Raw genomic sequence first — 25,718 nt, 5'->3', positions numbered from 1 at the left:
AGAAGGCACCACCGCTGTCCACAGTCCACGGCTGGACGTGGACGTGGAAGGACGTGGGGTGGGGCACAGACCGAGTGGGGCGATCCAAGCTCGGGCTTGCGCTTGACCTCAGGCCCCACCCGCGCAACCGACAGGGCGGGAGGGAGCCCCGGGTGTGCTCCTGCAGGCCCAATCCTAGTAGGAGCTCCCTGCTCCCTCCAGTCCTCCATTCTTTCTTTCCAAAAATGCAATTCATACGTAAATATTGTGCAGCCAGAGGAAGGAGGGAGAGGAGAGGAACACTGCGAATTCGTACCTGCCCACGCAAAGCAGAGGCAAGCAACGCAGGAAGTAGGGGTAGTACTTTGAAGGTAGAGGTCATGTTCGTACAGACCGGATGTCATGAGAATGGAAGCAACACTTCATCCAGTATGCAAGTATCAGCAGCAGCAGCAGCAGCAGCAAGGCACACCTTCAAGCTATCTCCATCCTTTCTTTTCCTTCCCGCCCAACACCATCTCGTCGCCCACAAGGGGGCAGAGAAAGCAAGCAAAAAGCCAGACAGCAGAGAGCAGGCCTGACGATAACCCAATGGCGGAAGCTCTCTGCCACCTGTGTGCCATTCAACTCTCCCTCACCCAATTTCGTCCGCATTTGCTATTGCTCCTGCATCTGCATGAAAGCTGTTTCCCTGAGCTGCCTGCATGTCGCCGTGGCTGGTCCAGAGTTGTCCATTGCCTCAGCCCGAACCTCATGCTTGCTGGCAGCTGCAACTTTGCTGTCCCTCCCAAAAGTAAGCAGCCAAGATAGCTTCGAGCTCCAAAAGCTTGAGCTGCGAACAAATCTCCCAAGATGCCTCTGTGCCTTGATTCTTAATTAGTATGTAAGTACCTATGGCAAGACAGTCCCCCACCTGGCAAGCTTGCGGCTATTCTTCTTTAGACCTCCTCGACACTCCTCAAATCCCTTTGGACAAGGTTGCCCGGCTGCCACGATCGAACGACACTGCCTGGTAAGGTAGACAATGTCGACATGTCAGGTACATACAGCCGTGCCTGCCTACCTACCTACCTATCTGCTAACGTGCACCAGGCAATTGATTCTCGCTCAACTTTTCCCACTTCTCCGCAAACAAACATGCACGACCATGAGACAAAACAAGAAGGCGCCGTATTCGCACAGATTTGCCGTCCCTGCCTCCGCTCCGTTCCCATGCGCAAGAGAGACATTCATGGGTCGACACCGCCCTTCTTGCTCTCCCCTTGGGTCCCCTTGGGGACTGAGGTGAGCTGTTGCACCTCCCGCAAATGGCCAAGCACCCATGCAATATCAACCCCCCCGGTACTTACTTCTCATCCCACCTCGCTTCCCTGGAGTTTACTCCGGCTGACCATACAGAAGCACAGAAACTGACACAGGCACCACAGCGCCGCTTGGCCCTGACAAACTCCCTACGGCGTACGGATACAAAGCACAACCTTGGCTGCATGGTCAGTACATACTGCGTACGTGTGCCATCATTTCTCCAACACGCCGACATGCTTTCGCAGCTCCAGAACTCTGTCGCGCCAGATGCCCTCGACCACAAGCCACGGGCGCTCTGAAATCGGATTCCCCCGTTCCTACCAATCCCGTACATTGTATCTGATGGACCACCAAGGTCTTGCGCTTGCGTCGCGGATGTCGCCCAATACTCGACCACACCCTCACAGCCAACCTTTCTGTTGAATACTCTTGATACCGTTGCCCCCCTCTCGCCGAACGGATTGTCTGCTTGCTTTCCCGGCATCTAGCGTCCATTCGAGGACTTGGTGATTTCCAAACCCCGATGACCGAACCAGAGCACTCGGCGCAGCCCCTGGTGGCAGGACACCTCGAATCGTTTGTCCGACTGCTCTACTGCTCGGTGTTCTAATCCCTCCGCGTCCGCTCCTCGGCTACCAGGAGTGGACTCGGCCAACCGGGGCCCAGATATCGATCCTCAGGGTCCGACATCGACTGCCAGGGTCCCTAGCTTGCTGGCGATTGGGTTGCCGCATGCCATCTTCGGTGGAATATTCCAGCATCTGGCGAAGCAAAAAAAAAAAAAAAAAAAAAAAAAAAAACCCACCGTTCTGATAAGATTGGGTACATCGATACCCACGAATGGTCCTTTACCGTGGAATCAAGCCTACTGCCCTGCCACGCCTAGTTGCACCCAACCGCGCTTTACTGCACAGCGAGGAACCGTCCGTCTCTGCAAGTAGGAGGTGGGCTACGAGGTATCACCCGGCCGCCCGCTCGAACCATTCAAAGGCCCAATTTTCCGGGCTCGCTCAAGGATCATGACCTCGCTGCTGATCGGGAAAATGCCCACAAGCTATTGAAGCTAAGGCTCGGCCAACTGCGCCGCGACCTCCATAGAGGCTTCGCGTTTCGCGACTGCCACCTTTCAGGGAAAAAGCGTCGCCGGGGTACGCCAACCTGGACGGGATGGCTGTTCCCAGAAAAGCCGGGGAACGTGGCACCTGATATCGCGTTAAATCCGACACGACCGTGGCATGCTCGACCGGCTAGCTATCAGCGCAACCCAAAAGACAGACAACGAATGCGCAAACAGGACGGATGTTTTCGAAAGCCTGGGCTCAGACTAGCAAATCACTTCAAGTGTCGCCAGCAACACCTCTGACTGGCATAGCGCTCAACACATGGCAAAGGCTAAGGCACAAAAAGCCATTTCGAAGATGCATACTTTGGCAAGGCTGCTTGTGAATATGCATAGACCAGCTCACAAGCACATTCTACAGGAGAATCGCCAAACGGCTAATGGAATGGGAAGCAAGCAAGGTGCGTACTGAATGCAGTACATGCGTCCAACCAGACGTGACAGCTTCCAGGGCTCCCCAGTCTCACGATTACTTGAAATGGGCACGGACTGCGAATTACCAGAGGCAGTTGACACAGGCCATGCAACGAACAGCTGTTACCTCGCTGAAAGAGAGGGGGAACTAATGAGGGGGACGAAGCTTGCTTTCTCATCAGTATTATCCTACGCTGCATTGCCGTCGAAAGGTTGAGGCGTCTTTGGGCGCAACGCCTGCAACAGAGACGCTGGCCTTTTCAACCAACGTTTCGCCTCCTCCATCTCAACCATCCGGTTCTACGAATGGCAATATCGTCGACCGGGCAATGCCTTCAGTTGAGCCGTCTGTCTGAAATGGTCCTTGCAATGCTCCCGAGTCTCTGGGATTTGATGTCACATCAAGATCGATCAGCAGCTCTAAAGAGCGGTAATGGCCACAAGAACTGTCGTTTCGGGTACGCTCTGCTCGCACTACTGGCCCCTTGATTGTCGCCAAACGAACATTAATAATTGGCATCTCTCGACGTTAGGACGGAGCAAAGAGTCCGCCCCAACCTAGCTTGCCAACTTGCTGGAGCGTGAAACAGATACCTCGAAGTACAACAGTTCTTAAGCGTACCCCGTTGTAGGGACGAACTTCATCATGTCCAATCAAAGGGCTTTCTTGCGCAGCCCAAGCACTCCGTCCCCACACCTGCGCTCTTTAAACTCACCCCAGTGGGGATGGAGAGCCCCCAGTCGCATCAATATCTTGAACTCCAATGTTCAGCCACACCTGAAGATCGGATTAGATAAACAAGTACCAGAAATCCCCAACGTTGGCGCACAAGTTGATGAGAATCAAGGGGTGCACCACGGCAACTTGCAAGAGCTAGCGGCCAGCCACAAGCCATAAGCGGGACCGCGGGAAGCTCGTCTACCCGGTACGCAGCCGGCCACGAGGTATGACATCTTTTCGTCGTCAGAGGGAGTTTTCCAAATTGCGTACCATCACTTTGACGTGAATGCGGCGCCGAATGCTCCCAAGCCGCAGATTATCTACCGTTGAGCTGAGCTAATCAGAATTCCTTAGCTGGCTGGAACATTCTCCGAACGCGAGGGCCAACCAGAAAACAGGTCAGAATAGTCGTTCTTTTGGGTATTATTACTCTCAACTTCATGTGGCAAATCAAGAGACACTCCAAGTCCGTCCCGTCTCTGCAGGGTCAGAGACACTGGCCCAATGTAGAGCGATCTCTCCCCTCCATCAACCACAGGCAGGAAACACACAAGACGCAAGATAACCGAGCGGGCACACACGCGCCGGGTCCCGCAAATTCCCATTATTCGAACCATGGCATTTTGCGTTTCCCCAACTGCACGTCTGCGACATTCCCGCGTTGCTTGAAGTTCCGGCCTCTGTGTGCAACACCCGTGCTGGCTCGCAGTTGCTTCAGCTGTAAAGCACACCTACAGGATTATGACGTTGGGCCGACACATGTCGCCGATTTCATCAAACAATAGATTGGTTGCTCCTCAGTTCTTCTCCGCCATCTATTGGGTTTCTTGCGCCTCTTTTACACATGAGTCGACAGCACAGAACGAGACAGCTAATCGCACGGGACAGGTACGCTGCCCGTCCCGGCCTTTGACGCCCCAGGCCCCAGACCAATTGCGTACTCGCCCCTTACCCCGGATCCCGATCTCATGTTGATTCCAAATGCGACACGCCCCCACCTATCCTCCCCGTGAGTCAGCAGGAAACGACGAGCGGCGAGACCGGTGGCTGCCATTCGATAAGCCCCGCTTGTGGCATCTTCTGGACAGAGTCAAATCTCGCGACGGTCACGACAAAAGGGTCTTGTTCCAGTCACCGGCAGATGGACATAGATCTGGACCACACCTTGGGGTCTCTGGACGATTCTCGGCGGGCAGTTGACGCCACGTTCCTGAGCCTTGACGTAAAGTCTTGCGGGTCTAGTCAAGCTAGACGGTTGGGAATGGCAGCCTCCCGGCATGTACTGCGCGGGAATTCTTGTCCTCCATGAGCATACATGCGTCAAGTCCCCACTTGCAATCGAGTTTTGCAGACGACCAGAGGTTGCTCTCGCACTGCACTACCAGGAGAACGAGGACCCTTGAAAGCTGTAGCAGTTGCTAGGCTCTCTTATGCGACAATATGCACATGGGACCCTTATTTCACCCCGGGGTCCCTCATTACAGCAGACTCGCGAGGCATGGTCCAGACCAGTGACACCGCAAGACACCGTTTCTGAGACCGTGGAATGTGCTCCGAGAATGAGCGGCGCGGCCCCCCCCCCGTTGAACACCCTGTTCTAAGACCTGTGCATTCTCTGCTCAGGTCTCGCGGTCTCTAGTTGAACCGTGTGCAAGCGCGTTCGCGCATCTTCGCATCGATTTCTCAAAGTCCGTCTGAACTCGGCGACCACGGACAACAGGCAATGCTGATCGCGATTACTGGCCGCGAACTATTTGGAGAGCCACAGAGCTTCCTTTCTTGGCTACAGGAGAGAGACGACGCTAGTATGCTCAACTACTGCAAAAGAGCCTTAACCGACAGACTGGCACAGTCGCTAGTACGCGAAGGGACTAACCATGCTGACCCATCAGTCGATGCGCGCTGCGGAATCTCGATGATGGTTGAAATGGACGATGCCAGCTTTCACTCAATTCCTCTCCAGCCAAGTCCTTTGGGCCACTGAAACACTCGCATTCCTGGGCCATTCCAGGCCAGCAGGAGGGGACCTAACATCCCGCAAGCCTGCTCAATTCCTAGCCGCCGCCCGCTGAAATCAGCCTCCCTCCTTCCGTGAGTAGGGGATCTGGCGCCAGACATCATGCCATTTAACCCTTTCCGCTTGCTGGTCCTGAATCAGATTGAATGTTGTTACCGGCGGTGGTACTTGCCATGTGTGAAGCATTCTCGGAGCCAAGCAGACCGGGCATCGTTGGAGGTACTTCTCCGGCTGCTTCTCCGGCACCGCCAGGCCGTCACTGTTCACCATTTGATCGGACCGTTGCACAAATTGGCGCCGTTCCTGGGTTCGGTTCTCTCGCATCTGGATCGGCTGAGACCCCGGACACTGCATAGTTCTTCACGATACCATTTGCGCTTTCCAGTCACGCTCACTGCAATGTCAAAATGGGTGGAACGCATGCCATCTGTGCTCCCAATTTTAGGCTTACCGGCAACCACTGACTCACCTGCAGGATCCTCGGGAACCAAGAATTTCCATCGACTTCGCGAATAAAACAACCTCATATTGAAACATCTTCAGAAGGGGTTTCCCCGCCAGCTTTACCGACGATTCCGAAAGCATCGGAGCGGAGCCTTCCACACCGCCAGCCAGCGTGGTCATCCAACGCACGGTTAGATCGCGGCGGGTGTAGACATTCTGCCCCTGGCCGTGTAGACTTCCCGCGATTAAGGGCTTTGTCGAGAGCTTTGTGGTCCTGGTTTCCGATTCACAGGACATGTTTGTCGATCGGACGGGGCCGAAGTTCACGATCCCCTCAAGTTTTCAGGGCAGCCCGCATCGCTGACATGGCCCCCCGGCCCTGCGAGCTGGTTCCTTTGTTGGCCGGATCGGACCAGCCAACGTGCCATCGGAACATTTGCAGCGCCGATTCCAACGTGCTGGATCGCACCCGTCCACCGTCCTCTGGATCGGGTGCGACGCAGTTCCTTTTAATCAATTCCCCGTCAGCCCTGCCCTGCACCATCCGGATGAACCTCTAAGCGTCGATCGACGTTTGAGCTCCGGACGATGGAGCCTACCTTACCCTCCCGCCCGCGTGACAGAAACTCACCTTATTGTCACTATTGCAGCTAGCCCTCATTTCACGAGAAGCAAAACCAGACGGTGCATCTCGCAGCAGATGTTGTTTTCTCTTTTCCACTTGAGGATAGACACTGAGTGCTCCAAGATGCGGAAGCCGATCGTAGACGATACCTCGATGCGCAGTTGTGGATCGTGGGTTGTGGGACTTGCATCCACGCCCACCGCCAGTTGAGATGAGATGAGATTTCTCCGGCCAGCCTTCTGGGCGGGTGGTGGCTTTTTCGAGCGTTGGCGCCATTACCGGCATCGTCGTTGGGACCGCTACAAGTGTAGCAACCGCTCGCATGGACGATGCCCAGCGAAGCGATCCGTTCGATGCCTCCTCGACATCGTGAAAGTCGCCGATTGTCGTTTCGTTTGGAGTTTTCGATCGAGACGCAGAAGCAATGGCTGCTGATGTAACCGGGCGCTACCGGGATGACGATTTTCGACGGTCGATGCGCTGGACAAGCTGCGCGACATTCTGCCAAGCTCGGCGGTCGCTTTGACGCGCTGCATACGTCATTCTGCGATCAGTCTGGACATTGGGCGCTACTTCTCTCCCGCACGTCGGTGGGCAGCTATCCTGCTTTTCGCCAGTCGCTGCAGGACCCCGTCGCGTCGGGAGTGTAAGCTGGCCGAGAGGGCAGAGCAGCACAACAAGCCAAGAGACCAGTGAGCTATTGCGGGCTCGGGAGCAAACGCTGGGCGAGTGCCGGCCATGTCTCCGTCCCGGCGCAGCCACGATGGTACCAGTCAGCTGGGTTCACGAGAAAGGGCAAGCAAGCGCTGTCTCTGGCAGTCTTTGTTGCGTCTCCTCGCCTTTGCTTGTCGTCGTCAATTCCGAAGGACTTCCGCCTTCCGCCTCGCGACTATCGTAACGCCCCGAACCCGATGATGGGTGTTAGACGAAGGGTATTGAAGGATCTCGGATATGCTTCAACGAAGGATCTTACCCCTGAACCTGGGCCACGTCACCGTGAGGAAAAGAGCGAAGAAGCGCTCGTCCGTCTTCGCCATCCGCGATTACAAACCACGTTTAAACTTGAGTAGGGCATCACGAGTGCCCGCTCACATCCGTTCTCGGTCGCCCTTGTTGGCGGAATGTGTTGCTTGCTTGGCTTCTCAATCCTGTCGCGTCGTTGTTTTGGGGGAACAATGTTGGCTTACAAACCTCTCCTTCCCGTTGTAGAAGTTGACGGTAGCAAGTGCTGAGCCCATCGCCGTTGCAAGTGGAGGAAGATGATTCGTTGGCGTCAAATTTCGGGAATACGGGCAGGTCATCCAGAACCCATGGCATCGGCGGATGTCGCTGATAAAAGGCCACGATTCGCATCGCATTCACGATGGCAGAACCCCACATGCAACCACAACCTCGAGCGACTTCAACTACCATGACCACCGCAGCAACAAACAACGCCCTCCGCTTCGACCCGGAGTATCTGGCCGTCGTCTCCGCCAGGGATGCCGGCGGCGAAGGCCCAGCACCCTTCAAAGACGTCCATGAGCTCCGCGCCTGGTCCGAGCCTACATTGCGCAGCGTCCTCAAAGCCCAGCCGTGGCCGGAGAACGTCCTCGAGACCAGGATGCCATTCGAGTCCCACGACGGGCTGAATATCGACTTGGTTCGCTTCGCAACGCAGGAGATGGCAGACGCGCCGGAGCCGCAGGGTGCCGTCGTGTACGTGCACGGGGGCGGCTTCGTGACGTGCGACGTCGACATCTTTGCGCCGCAGGTCAAGCGGTTTGTCGAGATGATCGGGCTGCCGTTCTTTGCGGTCGACTACCGCCTCGCGCCCGAATTCCCGGAAGGGCTGGGCGCGGAGGACGTGTACTTTGGGCTAAGGCACCTCTCGGGTCACGCGGGAGAATGGAACATCGACCCTGCCAACATTGTCATCATGGGTGACTCTGCAGGAGCTGGCATCGCAGCGGGGGTGGCGCTGATTGCGCGTGATCGTGGGCTGAGTCCGGGGTTGAGGAAGCAGATTCTAGTGTACCCGATGCTCGACGACCGGACCAACGTTCCCGAGACCGCGGGACACTACAAGTTTCTCGCGTGGAACACGAACGATAACCGGCTTGCTTGGGGTGCCGTACTCGGTGCCAAGGCTGGAGATCCGGCGGCGAAGGTGTCGCTGTACGCAGCGCCTGGTCGGGCGCGGGTTGAGGATTTGAGGGGGCTGCCGCCTACGTACATCGACGTTGGCCAGCTCGATTTATTTAGGGATGAGTGTATTGAATACGCGGCCAAGCTGAGCAAGGCGGATGTGGAGGTTGAGTTCCACATGTGGCCGGGACTGCCGCATGGGTTTGAGAGTGCGCCGGGGATCCGGTGGGTTGAGAGGGCTTTGGAGGCGAGGAATGAAGCCATCAAGAGGCTTTAGCGTGATAGACGTGAGATCGTAGTTGCTCATAGCGAAGTATTGCAGGGGAGACTCGACCAAGATGAGTATAAACCAGAGATTGCGCACATGGGCCAGCGTGCTTGTGAGATATGGTCCATCTACTGATAGCTACGTTGTGATAAAAGGGGTACTTGCGAGGGCTGAGTGGTTCTGGTAGCCGCGCAAATGTCAACTCCAAGGCTAGACGCAACAGCCTCCTTGGAGTTCATGTATAGTTCTCAGCCTCCGGGTTTTACCCGTCCTCTTAGATGTTCGAAACTTACTGGTCTCAGTCCGGGGTGTTCATGCGGTTTGTGTATATATCAAGGAAGACGGGGATGGGTGCTGATGATGAGGGTTGGAGCTTGGGCTGAAGCTGCTTGGCGGGTATCCGTATCTGGATGTGATACTCCATTTGAGACCGAGCGGAGTGATTGCCGTGGCATTGCTGGGAAACGCCTCCCCAACCGTGAGAACCTGGGCGGATTACGGGAACATTTGCTGGAGGCTTTAATGAACGACGCCAGCAAGCTCATTAAATAGGCTGTATATGGCTGTAGGATTTGCGTCCCGAGGCGAAGGGGTTGGCGTCCTTGAGATGCTGTGGTCAATGGTAAGCTCTTGTCTATAAGAGGAGCTGCTTTTCTGACTTGGAGGAGACCACCAAAAATGCATCCACCGTTGTACGTCGTTCGTTGTTTTACGAACTATCATGATGGCGGATGTCTGTACAGCAAATCGCGCGTGCGGCTATCGTTCCATGCTCTCCGCTGGAGTCTCATGGGTCCCTTTGGTGCTCGTTTCTAGAGTATTGTTTAGGTATACCGAGAACAGATAGCAAGGCTAGACAGGGGCGCCGAGTCGATGTAGCTGGTGCTGCTTTTGAAGGCGGGTGATGTTGTGTGCCGGACGTGAGGCAGATATGATCATCCCCCGTTGGGTCAGGTGTGCGACGCATATGTCATTTTGGTTGGAACAGAGTTGTATCACGCATTGCTTGCGTATTTATGTGCTTCGTCCCCTTTCGTGGTGAGCAGACTCGGTGTTTCTTTGGCCACGTGCTCGACTGAAGTAGGGGAAATTGCGAGGTATATGGTGTGCTACTGGATGAGCTTTTGAAGGCCACAATGCACAAGCTTGGTGTCCATGAGTCTTGAAAGATAACGGTAGTGGTACTCCGTTGTGTCTTCTTCGGAGGTCTCGAGGTGCCCTCTGGTGATCATGCTCACAGCAGTGCGACACCATTCTCTGGCTCCATGAGTCTCGGAGTATTCTGCGTATTTCACGACGACGACGGACGGCTTGATTATGAAAATCAATTTTAGTTTCTTTTGCTGCAGGTTAAAGATTATCATGGCAAGCTCTGCCGAGTAGGAATTAGCTTGGGGAGTTCAATGCGCTGAACTCTTCAATCATTGCAAGAACCGGAGACCCAGAGACCGAAAATATTGGGTGCTTCTTCTCTTTGATGGCTCATTTTCACGTCCAGCGTTCCGCTTTTATACTTTCAGAAGTTGGATATCGGGGCCACCATAAGCACTTGATGCGATATAAATGCGCGAAAAGAAGGTTGCCTTTTTAGCACGCAGTTGTGAGCGCTGCGAAAGCTGTCGCAACGCTCGCTTTGGTACTTCTATGAGTGCACTCACTCTAAGCATTTTTTACATACAGAATCCATGCAAAGGCAACGGAAATCGGAAGCTTAACGAAACGCATTCCTTCTTTGGGCGTCACTCGGATCCTGCGCTTATTCGAGGAAGGTAATAGCAAGACTTTGTCGCCGCAATGTCTGTATTAGATACCTTGTACACAAAGGCCTCGGGGCAAGGCAAGGATTTGGGTCATCACTGGAAAGGGGAGGAATCCGGCGAGAGGAGCTACACCAACACCCGTGACAGTAGACGGCATTGGGCGTGTGAGGGGAAGAAGAAGCGCCGAGATAACACTAAATTCATATATCGAATTCCGCAAATCGGAGTGGTCCCTTGGGATTGTTCAGTGAGCGGGTATGCAGTAACGTCTGTCTAACCGCTAGTTTGAACGGTTTCTTACAAAAGGTCGTGGTCGCTGTTTGAGACCAACATAGCCTCACAGAATGCGTTGACTGTGGATCTCTCCTGTTCAATCGTTGTTGAAAGAGGTGTCTGCATGGCGCATTGAAGCTTTAGTTTGATTCCATGAAGAAAGCGTCCGAGGCGAAGACATATGTCAAGAACAAGCTGTCGTGGCTTCTGTCTTTGGGGTATGCAGAACCTCTCATCCGGAGCAATAATGGGAGACGATGGTGGGATTATCCATGTGCTGGTTTCTCCCGCTGCTAAGATGATCGAATCATGAATCACTTCTTTCCTCAAGGGCCTGAAGGCGTGCAAGGCCCATTTGGAAGTCTGTCTCGCGTTGTGAGCTGTCCGCATGGATGCCTTTGCGCACAAGAGATTAGCGCTTTATAGGATATGTTGCACGAAGAATGTCGAGGGGAGACACAGGTTAGGAACGCAGGAGACTCTTTCTATCTTTTGATGGGGACCTTCCGGTCGACTGGATGCAGGAATCAGAGCAATCTCTTTATTCATTTAAATGCCTCGCAAGTATTAGCCAAGGTGTCCTAGAAGAAGAACAATAAAATCGAGCCTCAGATTAGGTAGTCCGTGGTCTTTTATCATCTGCGCCAGTGAAAATGCATCTATGTTCTTATTGCCCAAGAAGTTTGGATGGGGTAGGCTGATGTCTGTTGCCTTTCACCGGCGCTATCTTGATGGTATGAGCAAAGTATGAGGCGGAATAGATCACCATGAAGCAAAGTCTGCACTACGGACCCTACGAGTAGACCTCAACCGGGCTTGGGTGTTCCCTTGCCCCCAGATAAACTGCACTTCCCAATTTCGAAAACGTCCCTGGACATTCGCTGTGAACGATGTTGACTGATTGCCGGCACCTCAGCTGCAGTTTAATACACGAAGACAAGCCAGATAGTCCCCCAAATATCTTCCGAGCATCATCGTTGAATGATGGACCGGCCCAGCCGCTCCTATCGTGCTCCTCCAACACTTGATCCGGTCCCGCAATCAACAGACATGATGGCTCTTTGCTGCCTTTCCTCCAGGGTTTCTGATTGACGATAGAGCCAGGAATGTGACCAGAAAAGCTCCCGCTACAGCGACGGCAACAAGCGACAAGTCCAAGAATGTGACGTCGCTCCAACGCATTCCAATCACACGAAACATCCAGAAAAACCAGACTTCCACTGCAAAGTAGCCGACGATCAGGCTCGCGGCAACAGTGAGCCAGAAGCGGACATTTAACGGTCTCGATCCCAGCTGTATGCGGTCGGGATCACTCCCAGATTGCAGGAATTTGTTGAGATGAATGCCGAATGATCGCTTCTTCGGGGGCTCGCTGTGGAATTCGTGCTGGATGTATGGTGCTGTCGACGGGCCATTTTTGGGCGGAAAGACATTCATCGTGGGCTTTTGACAGTCATTTACTTCGAAGATCATAGAATAACGATGCGAAAAAGATGCTGGAGGCGCGACTCATTTGCAGCGAGCTGCGAGCTGGAACTGCGGACCGCTTGACGGGATAAGCTTGAATGGGCAAATGGGTACGAGGGCCGGGCTTCTATGGATTGAATATGAATTTGGACTTTTTGCGCGCGCTCGAAAGCCGACAGCTTGGCCCAAACTGCAGGAACTATTGACAATACATTCATTAGTAGTTCTCATTGGAGTGATAATTGACAGAAGGGTTGAGTACCATGATGAAGTACTACTAAGTACGTACAAGCGATACTTTTGCGGCGTAAAGTCAATATCTGCACTATAACTGTTTCGATATATTGCCAATTACTATTGAATTCTATGTGTGATGATGGAAGCTTCCGTGAAGAAGCTTCCACCTTGATAGAAGGCAGTGTTCATGTTCAAAGACTCAATAGTTGAGTATCAGAATGGCCGCTTGGACCTGGTCAAGGTGCTTTCCACAAATTACTTGAGGTATTCTGCTCGGAGTTCAAAATCCTCGTCAGCTTTGGTCTTGTCCAACTCATCCGGCTTCCAGAACTGCGCTCGAACATCTATTAAGTCACTAGGATGGTTCAACAAGAAAGATCTTTGCGTCTCAGGTAGATGCATGGTCTGGTCATAGTTGGGGAAGTAAGGGCTCTGAGGAATGTCAGATCGTCTACATTAACCGATACCTAGGTATGAAACGACTCAAAGGCTTACTTGGTATCCGAGACCTAACATGATTCGATGATGATCGCTTTCATTTGGCATCCCGGCGTGCCAAAGTCTCAAATCCCGAATCATGATGTCCCCACGAGAACACCTCGGCTGAATAGGTGGACGGATCTTCATGCGTGCTGCTTTGGCCTCTTCTGAGATGGGTGGTAGAGGTTCGCCGGGCCGGCCACGATTGTACCCCTCGGCAACAGGATCCTTGGAGGTGATCTGATCAGATGGGGTCGTGTTTTGATGGGAGCCGAGCCAGAACTCCGTTGATCCATTTTCGGGACTGAAATCCACGAGCGGCACATTCGCGATGACATAGTATGGATAAAGAGGATGAGCATACGAGTCTTTGTGCGCTCGTTGGCGAAGACCTTTGGTACCGGACAGTGCGGTGTTGGCAGTAAGCCAGTTCCAGATAGGCCTGCCGCCCAGATACCTGGAAGTACCGTGTAAGTTAGGTCTTGAAAAACTCAAAGAGATGCTCGAGAGACGAACGCTTTCACAATCTGGAGCAAGAAGCTGTTGAAGTAAAGCTGCTTGCTGAGGAACTCCGAGTCATCGACTGGGGGTCGCTGAAGGAAATTTGCTAAGCGTCATGTTATCAGCTTATGTCGACTTTCAAGACCATAGGCTGATCGAAGTCAAATGGGGAACGCATCACCGTACACTTGATCCCATGGTTGTATAGTTGAGTGGGATCAGCGATCTTCCTTTCCGCGTCCTCGCACATCTTCTCATTCAGCTTGTCGATGAAGTCAACACCAATCACTCCACGAAGCACCACAAAGCCATCCTGATACATCGCTTCAAGTGCCTTTTCAAGAGTCTGAGGTCTGTAGTACCCACTGGCACGTTCAGCCTCGGACATCGTGATGACTTTCACTCCATCGTTTTCCACGTCACTAACAGCAGTCATTTTTCAATGGTAAACGCGAGAACCTTCCTGTGGCGGTTAAATAAGCCTCCTTCGACATACGAGAAAGCTGAGTTGAGTGATGGGATAATCGCTTGATACACTATCGGGTCAGAAGAAGTCCGGAACTGCCCTGAGGTTGCAATGTCGTGAGGGGATCAGATAACACTGCCGTTTCCCACCCCCCACTTGTGTTTCCTCCGCAGATTACTCCGCGAATGACGTGACGTGCGACCTGAGATAAGCCCCATATTGACTCTCGGGCACTTCCGATGGTAGTGAGGCCAGTCTTTTAAAACAAGAAAAAAGCTCCTAATGATAATGGTCAATTCCCCGTGCCCTGACTAGCATCAGCGCCTTGGTGCTTCACCGAGCTTCACCGACAATGAGCCATACCCCCCTTGTTGTTTTCGAACCATAACCTGGCCCTCGACTGGGATAAAATTAAATCAGCTACTCGAGACCTACAATATTGGATCTTGGCTTAGCTTATCACATAATTGGCACTGAAAGCGAATGCTGCTGCTGTCAACGACGCCCAACACCGACCCTCTCATTTGTAAGCACTGCAAACAACGGCGGCGCGGTGGAGACCACGCCATCCGGCTTTCGTTCTCCCGACGCCTATCAACCCCACATCCGCACCGTCAAACACGCCCGAGGGCTCGCCAACCTCTCCCAGGACACAATCGACATGAAAGTGGGCTACCCGGTCGAAAATTCAGAAGTACGATTGGTCGAACTTAAGACAATGCAGTTCTCTAGTCGCTGAAGTGACACGAGCCTCAGGTTCATAGAAGTCTTGTTGTCATTGATAAACTCGTTCTCAGCAGCACTGTCCACAACCCAGGAGGAAGAAGCTGGTCATTGAGGCTGAACTTGCCCGGCATGTTCGAAGAAAACTATGCAGGCTCTCCATCTCCGGAGGCGGCCGTCCAAGGTGAGTCGTGCGAAAGATCAACTAGGTTTCCAAAACACTAAAGCCTCGACCGGCAGAGATGATTGCCACGGAAGAACTTGAGAAATGCCCCGAGGGCGGTAAAGATGCCTGGCTGGTCGTTGCTGGTGCATGGTGCGCTATGATCCCATCGATGGGGCTTCTCAACACTTTGGCTGTTCTCCAGGCCTGGGTCACGGAGTATGAATTACAAGGGCTACCGGAGTCAACGATTGGTTGGGTATTCAGCACCTATGCATTTTTCCTGTACTTCTGTGGTGCTCAGGTTGGTATGTTCACCCCCCCCCCCCCCCCCCCCCATCGGCAGTCTTGCTTGTTTGACTCATTTGGTGTTGTGACCAGGCCCTATTTTCGATGCCCATGATGTGCGATATCTCGTTATACCGGGATGCATCGGTATTGTGGCTGCCATTATGCTGATGAGTTTATGCAAAGGTGAACTTTATCCAACGCCCTGCCTGATCATGTCTGACCTTTCCCAGTGTTCTACCAATTCTTTCTTACCTTTGGCGTTCTCGGTGGCATGTCTGCTTCACTCCTCTTTAACCCGAGCATTTCCGCCATTGGCCACTGGTTCTCCGAGCGACGAGCCCTCGCAACCGGTATTGCTTGCACCGCCGGAGGTGTTGGGGGCGTTATATTTCCGCTCATTATTCTTTATCTTGCGCCACGCGTGGGATTTGCCTGGGCATTGAGGACGGTCGGTTTCATCTGTCTCGCAGTATCCGTGTTGGCTTGTATGCTTCTCAAGAAGAGGCTACCGCCGAATAAGAAAGCCGGAGCTGCTGTAGACATCACGGCGCTGCGAGACGCAAAGTTCGCCTTGACAACACTGGCCGTTTTCCTGATTGAATTTGCCGTTTTCATACCCTACACCTACATATGTTCTTACGCTGTTCACGAGGGTATGGGTCTGCAAAAGTCGTTACTTTTTAACGCGCTTCTCAACGCTGGTGCCATACCGGGGCGTGCCCTGCCGGGTTACGTCGCTGACCGCTTTGGACCTTTCAACGTTATGTGCGTGACGGCTCTCGTATGCTCAACTTTCATCTTCGCTCTTTGGATGACCGCACAGGGAGGAGAGGCCGCGACCACGGCATTTGCTATTCTTTTTGGGTTCTGGTCGGGAGCTGCTATTAGCTTGACTCCTGTGTGCATCGGTAGAGTGTGCGAAACGAAGGACTACGGCAAAAGGAGTGGAACTGCATTCTCCATCTCGAGCATCGCCGCATTGGTCGGCGTGCCATTTGCGGGAGCTATCCTGCAATGGTGTGACGGTGCATACTATGGGGTGATCGTCTTCGCAGGTGGCCTGTACGTACTCGCGCTGGTGGCCTTCATTATTGCGAGAGGCGTCGCCGGTGGCTGGGCCTTCACAGTACTTTATTGATATATAACTTCTTCACTTGAAATTAAATCAACAAACAGGAAAACATCTGCAACTGTCGCCGGCTTCTCTGGCCACCTCGTTGGCGCAAAGATCCACGGTTATATTTCAGGTGGTTCAATAATGGCTCTTGCCTTTTGCGTCGGATTACCTTAGATATAAATAAGGCTAGCCTGCTCAAAGATTTCGAAGTCTACTTGCGGCCAAAACCTTCAAAAACCCTTTTTTTTTCTCGCTTCCAGCTCCGCGACTAGCAATAAATCGTCTTCGGTCAGCACTACAACCATGCGTCCAGCAGCCCTTTTTTCAGTTGCCGTTGCCGCTCTGGCATCCCTGGCTCAAGCAGACCGACACTCCAAGAGGCCCAAGGAGATCAAGGAGGGATGCTGGTACGAATGTGATGACAGGTGCTTCACAAAGTCCTGGAATCTTCTCGACCTTTCAATATATAAAAATTGCAGTATGTCTGCTCCGTCCCAATTCCACATCTACAAAGTTTTCTACGAACTCAACGTGATAAATGTGCTAATTATTTTGATAGTGGGATGGTGTCTTCAGCATAACGCCATGAGTAGATTGGACGACTGCGTTCATTTAAACGCCATTGGCGGCGGTCTGCTTGGGTAGATATGAATGCGTCACCGAAAGCCAGTGAGCCATGGGACTATGAACGAAGCGATTGCATTCATCGATACCAAGGGGTGTTTCGGGGACACCGAAATATGTTTTCATCGCATGCGACTCACGTAACCCGGTTCTCGGCAGGTTCTCCTCGACATTCCTATGTGGCCGTTCGACATTATTCTAAAAACGGTGGACTCGATGCTGGAGTGTATTTAATGCAACATTATTTGGAAAGATAAAAGATATCACACGTTATCGGTTGATTAGTCCTTTTGAAATCCATCCCATCGATCAAAGTCCTGGGTGTCAAAGTCGAACAAGTCCAACATCCGTCCCACACTGTGATCCACAACTTCGTCTATTGTTGCCGGTCTATGGTAGAAGGCCGGGACTGGAGGAAATATGATGACGCCGTTTTGGGTGAGAGAGAGCATGTTCTGAAGGTGTATGCCGCTCAGGGGACATTCGCGAGCCGCAAGTACTAGCTTCCGGCGTTCTTTGATGATAACATCCGCAGCTCGCGCAATGAGCGTATCGCATAGACCCGAATTAATCGCGGCGAGCGTCTTCATGCTACATGGCACGACGACCATGCCGTCAACGCGATAGGACCCACTTGCAATTAGGGCGGCCATGTCGTGGTTGTTGTAAACGTGGTCCGCTAGAGCACGAACATTGATGGCTGTGTAGCTCGTTTCGTACTTGAGGGTGCTGTCTGCCCACTTGCTGATAATGAGGTGCGTCTCGATGTTGAGGCGACGCAATGCGATCAAGGTTTTGATGCCGAGGATAGAGCCAGTAGCACCGGTGAGAGCAACAATCATTCTTTTGCGCCTGGGTTGAGGCGGAGTTGCGTTGTTTCGACTGCTTTCTTCAGTCATTTTTGCCGTCTAAGGAGGTCTATTTCGAAGCAAAAAGGCCGTTGGGTGGAGAGTGGTGGCTTTTCTTGAGCAGTTTGCGTTTTATGAATTTGTCTGGAATTTCAAGAGGAAGCGTCAATGTAACGGTCAAACAAGAGTCGGATGGCTCAGGACAAGATACTTCAACAAGATGAGGATATCCCGAAAGCACAGTAACCGGAATGTGACGTATATGACCCATCGCGGCATACCTCGCTCGATCTAATAGACGCAAGTCTCAAAGTCACGAGGGCTCATCAACGGTGAGGCTCAAAACATGGGTCTGCCCCAAGCAAAGAGGGACCTTGGACGTAATAGCAAGGCACTAAAGCCAAAGCTCGCCCCTCCAGGATCCGGAAATATTTCTGGCAACAAGGAGATTGTGTGTGAAGTCAACTTTTAGTTTCTTTAGTGGGGGATTTTGGGAAATATTCGCGGATATAAACCAAGGAACGTTTGAGGCTTTCCTCCTTTTGTATGACCATAACGTAACTTGAGAGGCTCTGGGTCTGGACCACGACACTTCGGCTGGGCATCCGACTTGAACTACGGGAGCTGTCCCGAGTCTTTAAAACAGCCTTGCCGCGTCACGAAAGCGCGATTCATAAGGAACATACCGATAATTCCGGAAACCCCCACGGGAGGCCATTTCGGAGACCCAGATGCGGCCCGTTTCCTGACACATCACTGCATCAAGATCTTAAGATCAAGAAATTCGCTCACGGTGCCAGAGGCTCTTTGCGGCCCAAAGCAAGATTTCACGGTCATGACACCTGTGAGCAAGATCCATAAGACCCTCTTTGATCGGAATGATGGGGGGCGCCAGTGAAGTAGCAACTTTTAGGCCTGGTCCGACTCCAGTGCAAGCAAGACGACCCCTCATCGCCACAAACTACCCGACGGACCTCGGTGCTGAATCGTGTCACAACGTAAGCTACAAGAGATAAAGCCTTAAGCCAAAAGCAAGCTGAGCCTAGGTATCTGGCCGTCATAACGAGGTCAAAACTTGATCAGCGACTCAAGCCATCAGTTTGTCCAAATTCTTTGCCTATTATCACCTTGTCTCGGTCGCCTTAAGTTGGAGACAGAATATCATCATGGCACTGCCATCCCATCCTTCACAATCGTGTGGCCTTGCTGCTGCCAACTTTCGCCAGTACGTCAAGGAGCTGGCTGAGGAGGGCGATCTGTTGTCTATCTCCAAGGAAGTCGACCCTCGTCTTGAACTAGCAGCTATCGTACGGAAGGTCTACGAAACTGAAGACAAAACGCCTCTTTTCGAAAACATCAAAGGACGCCAGCAGAACGGTCTCTTTCGGGTCTTGGGAGCACCTGTGGGTGCCAGCAGTTTGCCGGGAAAGAGGTTCATTCGCACAGCAAAGTCGTTGGGACTTCCGTCCGAATCCAGCGGCCGGGACATCATCTACGCCATCAACCGCGCAAAGAAGCGTCAACCGATCGCTCCAAGGGAGTTCGAGACTGGTCCTGTCAAAGAGCACAAGATCTTCGGAGATGAAATCGACCTGGAAAAACTTCCCGTCCCCCTCTTCCACGAAGACGATGGCGGTAAATACTTGCAAACATTCGGCATGTATATCGTTCAGAGTCCCGATGGCTCGTGGGTCAACTGGTTAATCACCCGCGGCATGGTCAATGGCAAACGGTCTTTGGTCGGCCCCACCATGTCAGCGCAAGATATCGGTGTCATTCGAAAAATGTGGCAAGACAGAGGCGAAGATATGCCCTTTTCTCTCTGCTTTGGTGTACCACCTGCTGCCATCATGGTCGGCGGAATGCCCATGCCCAAGGGTGTGAATGAGAGTGGTTTCGTAGGGGCTCTCCTTGGCCAGCCTGTGGATGTCGTGAAGTCCGAGACCAATAACATCTGGGTTCCTCGCGATGCGGAGATCGTTCTCGAAGGCGTCGTTTCAAGGACTGAGACCGCTGACGAAGGACCTTTCGTCGAGTACCATGGGCACGTGTTCCCTGGATCAGGGAAGCCTTGTCCAGTATTCAACATCGATGCCATCACTTACCGAGATGATCCTATTCTCCCCATTTGTGTCGCGGAGAGGGCGACTGAGGAGAGCGAGACAGTCTGGGCTCTTACCCAGGCGGCTGAGGTTCTGAATATTTGCGAAGCCGCCGAGCTGCCAATTGAAATGGTGTGGAGTCCTTTTGAGTCTCACTGCCTTTGGTTTGTCCTCCAGGTCAACTGGTCCAAGTTGTGCGCGCTTCAGACCAATGTGAAAGATTTCTGTGAGAAGGTTGGCCACACTGTCTTCTCAACCAAACCTGGTTTCTACATTCCTAAGATCTACCTGGTTGGAGAAGACATTGACCCCGCCAATCTCAATGAGCTTATTTGGGCTGAGGCAACTAGATGCCAACCGGAGATCAACGAATTCTTTTTCAACGCATGTGGCAACATTCCTCTTATTCCATATGTCACCCATGGATTCAAAGACAGAAAGAACCATGTCAAGGTTGTGCGTTGCTGCATGTTTCCAGCAGAATTTACAGACTCGAATCTGAGCTGGAAGCATGGCTCTTTCCGAGGTTCATATTCGAGGGCGATTCAGGATACGGTCGATGGCCAATGGGCTGAGTATGGATTTTAGCTTGCCATTGCAGTGATAGAGATGAAATAAGCAGTCCTCATGGTATGGCTACCGTAACAGATAGGTATGATACCCATGTCCAGTCAAATTAGTTGCACATGGCCGTTTTCGTGAAACGGAGAAACGGGGCTATATCCTTGCCCGGGTTTACGCGGGGAAAATTGTGCAGCATAATCACACTGCCTTTTTTGTGCTGCTATTCCACAGCTTCTGAAAAGGGAAAATGCAGCATGCTGCAGGTGCAAGGACTCAAGTAGACGAGGGGCTCCAAAAGATCACGTTTCCCCCACATGCCCCTTCCCTAGCCTGATTCACGGGGTAAAGCCATGGCATATCCGGCGCGAATTTTTCGGTGTCTGTTTAATTACGAATAAGTACTCGGCCAGGTCCATTGGGTTTGTTTTTTACCATCAAGGATTCGGTCAGCATGTTGCGCTGTGAATGACTATTACATTGGTCCCTTTCTTGGTCGCATCTCGCTGATTGGAGAAAGGGAGACCGAGGAGGTGGTTGGAAGATCAGATCGTGTCAATTTGATCACGTTTATGACCAAGTTATAGCGCGACCTCAATCATCCAAATCTTACCGGTGCTGGGGGTTCCAAGAAGCCAATCCGATTAGCCGGCGTCCTGAAACATTACTTGACAGAAGCCCCGGAAGGTGACTTTTGTATTGCCCAGGCTGAATTTGATTGGGATGACCAATCAGGGATTACAATTTATTTTCTTGCAGTCTCTGGTCAACAGTCTCAGCTATAGGACTTATCTTTCATCACTAATATCGACCTTCAAGGTTCAGCATCATGTTTCCTTGGAGTGCGACATGAAGGACTTTAACATGTATCTTTCAGCATTTCTTGATTAGACCTCGTGTCTTACGAATACTCCGTTGATGTCATCAGACTAGCTGTCAGGGGTTAGCGAGTTATCGGTGGATCTTGTCCTTGGGGTAATGCTGTTGGCTCTGCTGCTGCGGAGTCTTCGAGTGAGCGACATAATCAGCGCATATTATTGAGAAAACTAATGCGCTCGTATGGATTCTCAAGAGAATTTGCGAACGTTTCTTCAAGGGTATACATAAAACCACTTCTTCTTTTCGAACGGATTGACTCGTTATGGGTTAGCCAACTGTTTATGCAGAGTGATCGTTGATGATAACTGGCCAGATAGCCTTGCATGTCGCATGATGAGCAGTCATATCTCACCTGCATTCTCCGGATGCCAGGGGTAGGCTTCCGCTTCTGTCAGAGCGGAGCGCGATGCCGGGGACTGCAGCATACACATTTCTTCAATCAAGAAGAGGGGTATCATGCTCAATCTCTTTTCGCAGATAACTCTGTTTTCCCTCCGACCTATGATCAATCTAACTGAACCATTCCTTCTTGTACTTCAAACTTCTATGAGACCCATCTGCAGACCATCATCGCAATATCAATATGTCAGCAGTTGTTGAAGCTCCTCGCAGCGATGCTGCCGAGAATCGAGCTCCTGCCGATGACGCCGAGCACCAAGCTCCTGCCGATGCTACCGAAAATGAAGCTCCCGACGAAAATGCTCAAAACGTGGCAGATCGTCAAGTTGTGCTTTTAGCAGATGAGGTATTGTTGGCGAGGCTTCTGTGTGATTGTTCACTACTAAATATCTACAGGGCATCGAGAATGATGACGGGGACTTGAGGAGTCTTGCATCTTCTAGTCAGAGCTTGAACAGTTCGATTTTTGACCATCGCTTCGAGAACGGGAGGACTTATCATAAGTACAAAGACGGAAGTAATCAAAATTCCTGTCTCCATCAAATTGGGACGGAACACAGTGCTGACAAAATTATGTCAGAGTACAAGCTCCCAAACGACGAGACTGAGAATGATCGCCTGGGTACGGTCTCCAGCTGCTTTTTAAAACCTCCTCAGTAACTAACCGACAGTCCAGATTTGCAGCATCATTTATTCAGACTGACCTTCAATGGAAGGCTGGCGAACTGTCCACTGCTAGAACAAGACGTCGATATCGGTAGAGTACTAGATCTCGGCTGCGGCACTGGTATATGGTGCTTGGAAGTTGGGGACGAACACCCGGAGGCAGACGTGCGTATGAGTCAGTTACAATTGCGAGCCTTAATGCTGATGACCGAAACGTCAGATTCTTGGTGTTGATCTATCCCCAACCATGCCCGAGTTGTGCGTATGCCACCGCCCTATACCTGTAACGTTTCATTAACACCTGAAAAGTGTCGCCCCGAACGTGAAGTTCGAGATTGATGATATCGAAGAGTCTTGGACGTATACCAAGCCTTTTGACTACATTCACAGTCGAATGATGAACTCTAACATCTGCGACTGGGACGCCTACGTCAAGCAGGCCTATGAGTAAGAGCAATGATAGCCCGACAGATCGGAATGCGGCAGTGTATTGCAAGGTTTTTGAAAGCTGACTTATCGAACAGCAATCTCAATCCTGGTGGCTGGCTGGAATTGAACGAATGTGACATTGCCCCTGTTTCTGATGACGGAACCTTAATGGAGGATTCCAGCATTTGCGAATCAGTTAGACTTCTCAAGTCGGCTGCTGAGCAATTCGGTCGGCCTTTCAAGTACATGAGTGGCTTGAAAACTACTTTGAGAAATGCAGGCTTTGTGGACGTGCAGCTGCTCCAGTTCAAGTGGCCAACCAATCCATGGCCAGCAGACCCTAGGTACAAGGAGCTTGCCGAATGGATGAGTGAAAACTTAGCCACTGGATGGGAAGGTGTTTGTCTTGCAATGCTCACAAGGGCACATGGCTGGACTAGGGAGGAAGTCATTGTCTTTATGGCACAATGTCGCGCGGAATTTCGAAACAAGCATATTCATGCTTATTTCTCAATGTGAGTTTTTACAATCTACGACGAATTGCTGGATACGGGCACTGATGTCGGTACAGCTGGTCTGTCTATGGAAGGAAGCCCACTGAAGCAGAGCTTTCTAGCGCCTGAGTATTGATACCCATCTGGCTCTGGACTCAGTAGCATCATGTTGAGAAACTGAATGTTTTGCGGTTTACTATGCTTCTGAATTAGATGATGTAGCTCCTCCTACTTGGGTATCTTGGTATGAAATGCGATATATTGCCAGTTGTGGAAACAATCTCCTATTGTTGCTTGGGTCGCCCATGATTATAAGAGTAATTGGTATAGCCAGCAGTCAGAGTATCGTCATCGACAAGCTGCGTTGATGCTGGTGAAGTTGAGGAGAATCGTTCTTGAATACTGTGTGAAGTAATGCGCCAAATCGTTGAACAGAACCTGCTGGTTGATAGCGTGTTGCAGCTGGAGGTAGAGCCCCTCAATGCTGAGTCGCAGTTCCATTTTCCAAGCCCCAAACGACCCAGGCTAATAGAAAGTTTGTAACAGGAAGCCAATATGGCATGCCTGACCTCATCTGGCTCCAGTAACCGGAGCTTGTCAGAAAACAGCCGAGGAAGAGAGTGACGACAGACGCTCGTGTCCATGGAAAAGCCAACAAGAAACCTTCCATGACCATCAATACCCCGATGTATTGCATGTGGAGCTTAGTGGTCCGAGGATCTGTAAAGGGATACACTGGATGAAGATGCGGCGCTGTGATCTGAGATTTTCGGTAAATTCTTTCATGGAGGGATTTGAATGGCCAGGAACTGATCCTGGGCCAGCCACCGATGAAATACTCGATTGTAAGAACAATGCGCGGGACGCTAAGAATTACAGACGACATGATGAACGAGTTGATGGACCTTTGATACGATACAACACATGTAGTATTGATGATTGACGAAACAACCATTCGCGAATTGTTGACTGTGGGGGAAGTAAAAGTATCTCGCGACCGAGTTGGAGTCGATGATGTAATCCCTGTCTGACTGCGACCGCCGATCCCATGGGCTAGCCGTCATAGGCGAATTCAAACGCACGCCTTAGCTTTTGAATACGTAGAAGGGATGCGGCATGCATCATGCATGAATAACGAGAAAACCCATGCCCACTGGAAATCCAAAGGCCTGCTTCCGCCATATTGTGTTCCCAATACGAGACCTTATTGAGGCACCTTTGAAATCGCTGCCATGGTCTCTTTTGCTCCTCTCGCCAGGATAGCCGAGTCCTGTCCCCCAAGCAAGAACCGTACACCAAGTTGGTTGATTGCCCAGTCATGAAGCTCGTGATCATCGTATATGCCGGCTAAACCCATGATCTTCCCGTGCTTCTTGCAAGCTTGACTGATTGTCTCCATAGCCGCCCGAAATTCCTTACTCCTAAATTGTCCTGGCGCTCCTAGCTCTATTGCCAGGTCATTAGACCCAACTAGAAGCACATCCGCGCCGTCAACTGATGCGATCTCTTCAATGTTATCTATGCTCTCCTTGGTTTCAATCATCAAGAAGACGCTAGACCCGTTTCTATTTGTTTCGGAAATGATGGTGTCTTGGGGCGTTGCCTTGAGAGAGAAGAGCGGGAGCTGTCCAGTGATCGACCTCTTGCCTTGAGGCGGATACTTACATATCGAGACCGCCGCCTTAGCATCGTCTTGTATGGATTGTGAGAATCTTCGCTGAAGCTGGGCATCATTCGACGCAGTCTTACCTCGACCATGAACATGAGGAAAGATAACACCCATCGCCCCGCCATCCAAGACTTTCTGAATGAAACCATTCCCACATTGGTAAGGGACTCTGACAAAGGGTGTGATGCCCAGTTGTAAGCCAACTATACAGTGCTGGCTTGCATCCTGGATGGAAAGTGTTGAGTGCTCCAAGTCAATGAAGAGAGCGTCAAAGCCTCCGTTTGCCGCCAAATGGACGACTTGGGTATTGGTCACCAGCCTGATTCCCATCGCCTATGAAACGTTAGCCGCCGAAATGCTCCCACGTAAATATCGACTGACCGTGCATAGCTTGCTGGCTCCGCTGAGACGGGCCAAGCTGTTGGTGAAGAGGGACGCCATGGCGAAATAAGAAGACTTTGATTACGACTCAACCACAACCGATTGATGTCCTGTGTTCCAATAACTTGATCGCCGTCATTGCATAAATAACCAATCCTCGTGCTGCCA

General features: G+C 51.7%; 9 protein-coding genes across 9 annotated transcripts; 6 read left to right on the top strand and 3 right to left on the bottom strand.

Moving 5' to 3' along the window:
* Nucleotides 1-1,191: 1,191 nt before the first annotated feature.
* On the top strand, nucleotides 1,192-1,583 carry CGCA056_v006461 (uncharacterized protein; the record flags this gene model as incomplete). The annotated part of the gene is made up of 2 exons (XM_037321711.1): nucleotides 1,192-1,263; nucleotides 1,407-1,583. The coding sequence occupies 2 exons, from the start codon at nucleotides 1,192-1,194 to the stop codon at nucleotides 1,581-1,583; spliced, it is 249 nt and encodes an 82-aa protein (XP_037179845.1).
* Nucleotides 1,584-7,988: 6,405 nt separating this feature from the next.
* On the top strand, nucleotides 7,989-9,029 carry nlhH-3 (Carboxylesterase NlhH; the record flags this gene model as incomplete). The annotated part of the gene is made up of 1 exon (XM_037321710.1): nucleotides 7,989-9,029. One exon carries the CDS (start codon nucleotides 7,989-7,991, stop codon nucleotides 9,027-9,029), a length of 1,041 nt encoding a protein of 346 aa, XP_037179846.1.
* Nucleotides 9,030-13,012: 3,983 nt separating this feature from the next.
* On the bottom strand, nucleotides 13,013-14,126 carry kanJ-1 (Kanamycin B dioxygenase; the record flags this gene model as incomplete). The annotated part of the gene is made up of 4 exons (XM_037321709.1): nucleotides 13,013-13,189; nucleotides 13,253-13,694; nucleotides 13,754-13,844; nucleotides 13,925-14,126. The coding sequence occupies 4 exons, from the start codon at nucleotides 14,124-14,126 to the stop codon at nucleotides 13,013-13,015; spliced, it is 912 nt and encodes a 303-aa protein (XP_037179059.1).
* Nucleotides 14,127-15,059: 933 nt separating this feature from the next.
* Nucleotides 15,060-16,519, top strand: asaE-10 (MFS transporter asaE; the record flags this gene model as incomplete). Its single annotated transcript, XM_037321708.1, has 3 exons — nucleotides 15,060-15,111; nucleotides 15,168-15,398; nucleotides 15,612-16,519. 3 exons carry the CDS (start codon nucleotides 15,060-15,062, stop codon nucleotides 16,517-16,519), a joined length of 1,191 nt encoding a protein of 396 aa, XP_037179058.1.
* Nucleotides 16,520-16,801: 282 nt separating this feature from the next.
* On the top strand, nucleotides 16,802-17,143 carry CGCA056_v006457 (uncharacterized protein; the record flags this gene model as incomplete). The annotated part of the gene is made up of 2 exons (XM_037321707.1): nucleotides 16,802-16,976; nucleotides 17,058-17,143. 2 exons carry the CDS (start codon nucleotides 16,802-16,804, stop codon nucleotides 17,141-17,143), a joined length of 261 nt encoding a protein of 86 aa, XP_037179051.1.
* Nucleotides 17,144-17,403: 260 nt separating this feature from the next.
* CGCA056_v006456 (Flavin prenyltransferase PAD1) lies at nucleotides 17,404-18,021 on the bottom strand (the record flags this gene model as incomplete). The annotated part of the gene is made up of 1 exon (XM_037321706.1): nucleotides 17,404-18,021. The coding sequence occupies one exon, from the start codon at nucleotides 18,019-18,021 to the stop codon at nucleotides 17,404-17,406; it is 618 nt and encodes a 205-aa protein (XP_037179050.1).
* Nucleotides 18,022-19,136: 1,115 nt separating this feature from the next.
* hudA (UbiD-like decarboxylase) lies at nucleotides 19,137-20,660 on the top strand (the record flags this gene model as incomplete). The annotated part of the gene is made up of 1 exon (XM_037321705.1): nucleotides 19,137-20,660. One exon carries the CDS (start codon nucleotides 19,137-19,139, stop codon nucleotides 20,658-20,660), a length of 1,524 nt encoding a protein of 507 aa, XP_037179053.1.
* Nucleotides 20,661-22,095: 1,435 nt separating this feature from the next.
* Nucleotides 22,096-23,028, top strand: CGCA056_v006454 (Secondary metabolism regulator LAE1; the record flags this gene model as incomplete). The annotated part of the gene is made up of 6 exons (XM_037321704.1): nucleotides 22,096-22,257; nucleotides 22,308-22,428; nucleotides 22,492-22,533; nucleotides 22,588-22,742; nucleotides 22,798-22,835; nucleotides 22,887-23,028. The coding sequence occupies 6 exons, from the start codon at nucleotides 22,096-22,098 to the stop codon at nucleotides 23,026-23,028; spliced, it is 660 nt and encodes a 219-aa protein (XP_037179052.1).
* Nucleotides 23,029-24,704: 1,676 nt separating this feature from the next.
* On the bottom strand, nucleotides 24,705-25,610 carry hpcH-3 (4-hydroxy-2-oxo-heptane-1,7-dioate aldolase; the record flags this gene model as incomplete). Its single annotated transcript, XM_037321703.1, has 3 exons — nucleotides 24,705-25,192; nucleotides 25,250-25,502; nucleotides 25,551-25,610. The coding sequence occupies 3 exons, from the start codon at nucleotides 25,608-25,610 to the stop codon at nucleotides 24,705-24,707; spliced, it is 801 nt and encodes a 266-aa protein (XP_037179055.1).
* Between the last annotated feature and the right edge of the window lie 108 nt (nucleotides 25,611-25,718).

The sequence above is a fragment of the Colletotrichum aenigma genome, assembly GCF_013390185.1.
Source record: "Colletotrichum aenigma strain Cg56 chromosome Unknown KSG_Cg56_contig04, whole genome shotgun sequence".
Classification (NCBI taxonomy): domain Eukaryota; kingdom Fungi; phylum Ascomycota; class Sordariomycetes; order Glomerellales; family Glomerellaceae; genus Colletotrichum; species Colletotrichum aenigma.
The sequence above is the reverse complement of the archived record's forward strand: the minus strand, read 5'-3'. Positions and strand labels throughout refer to the sequence as shown.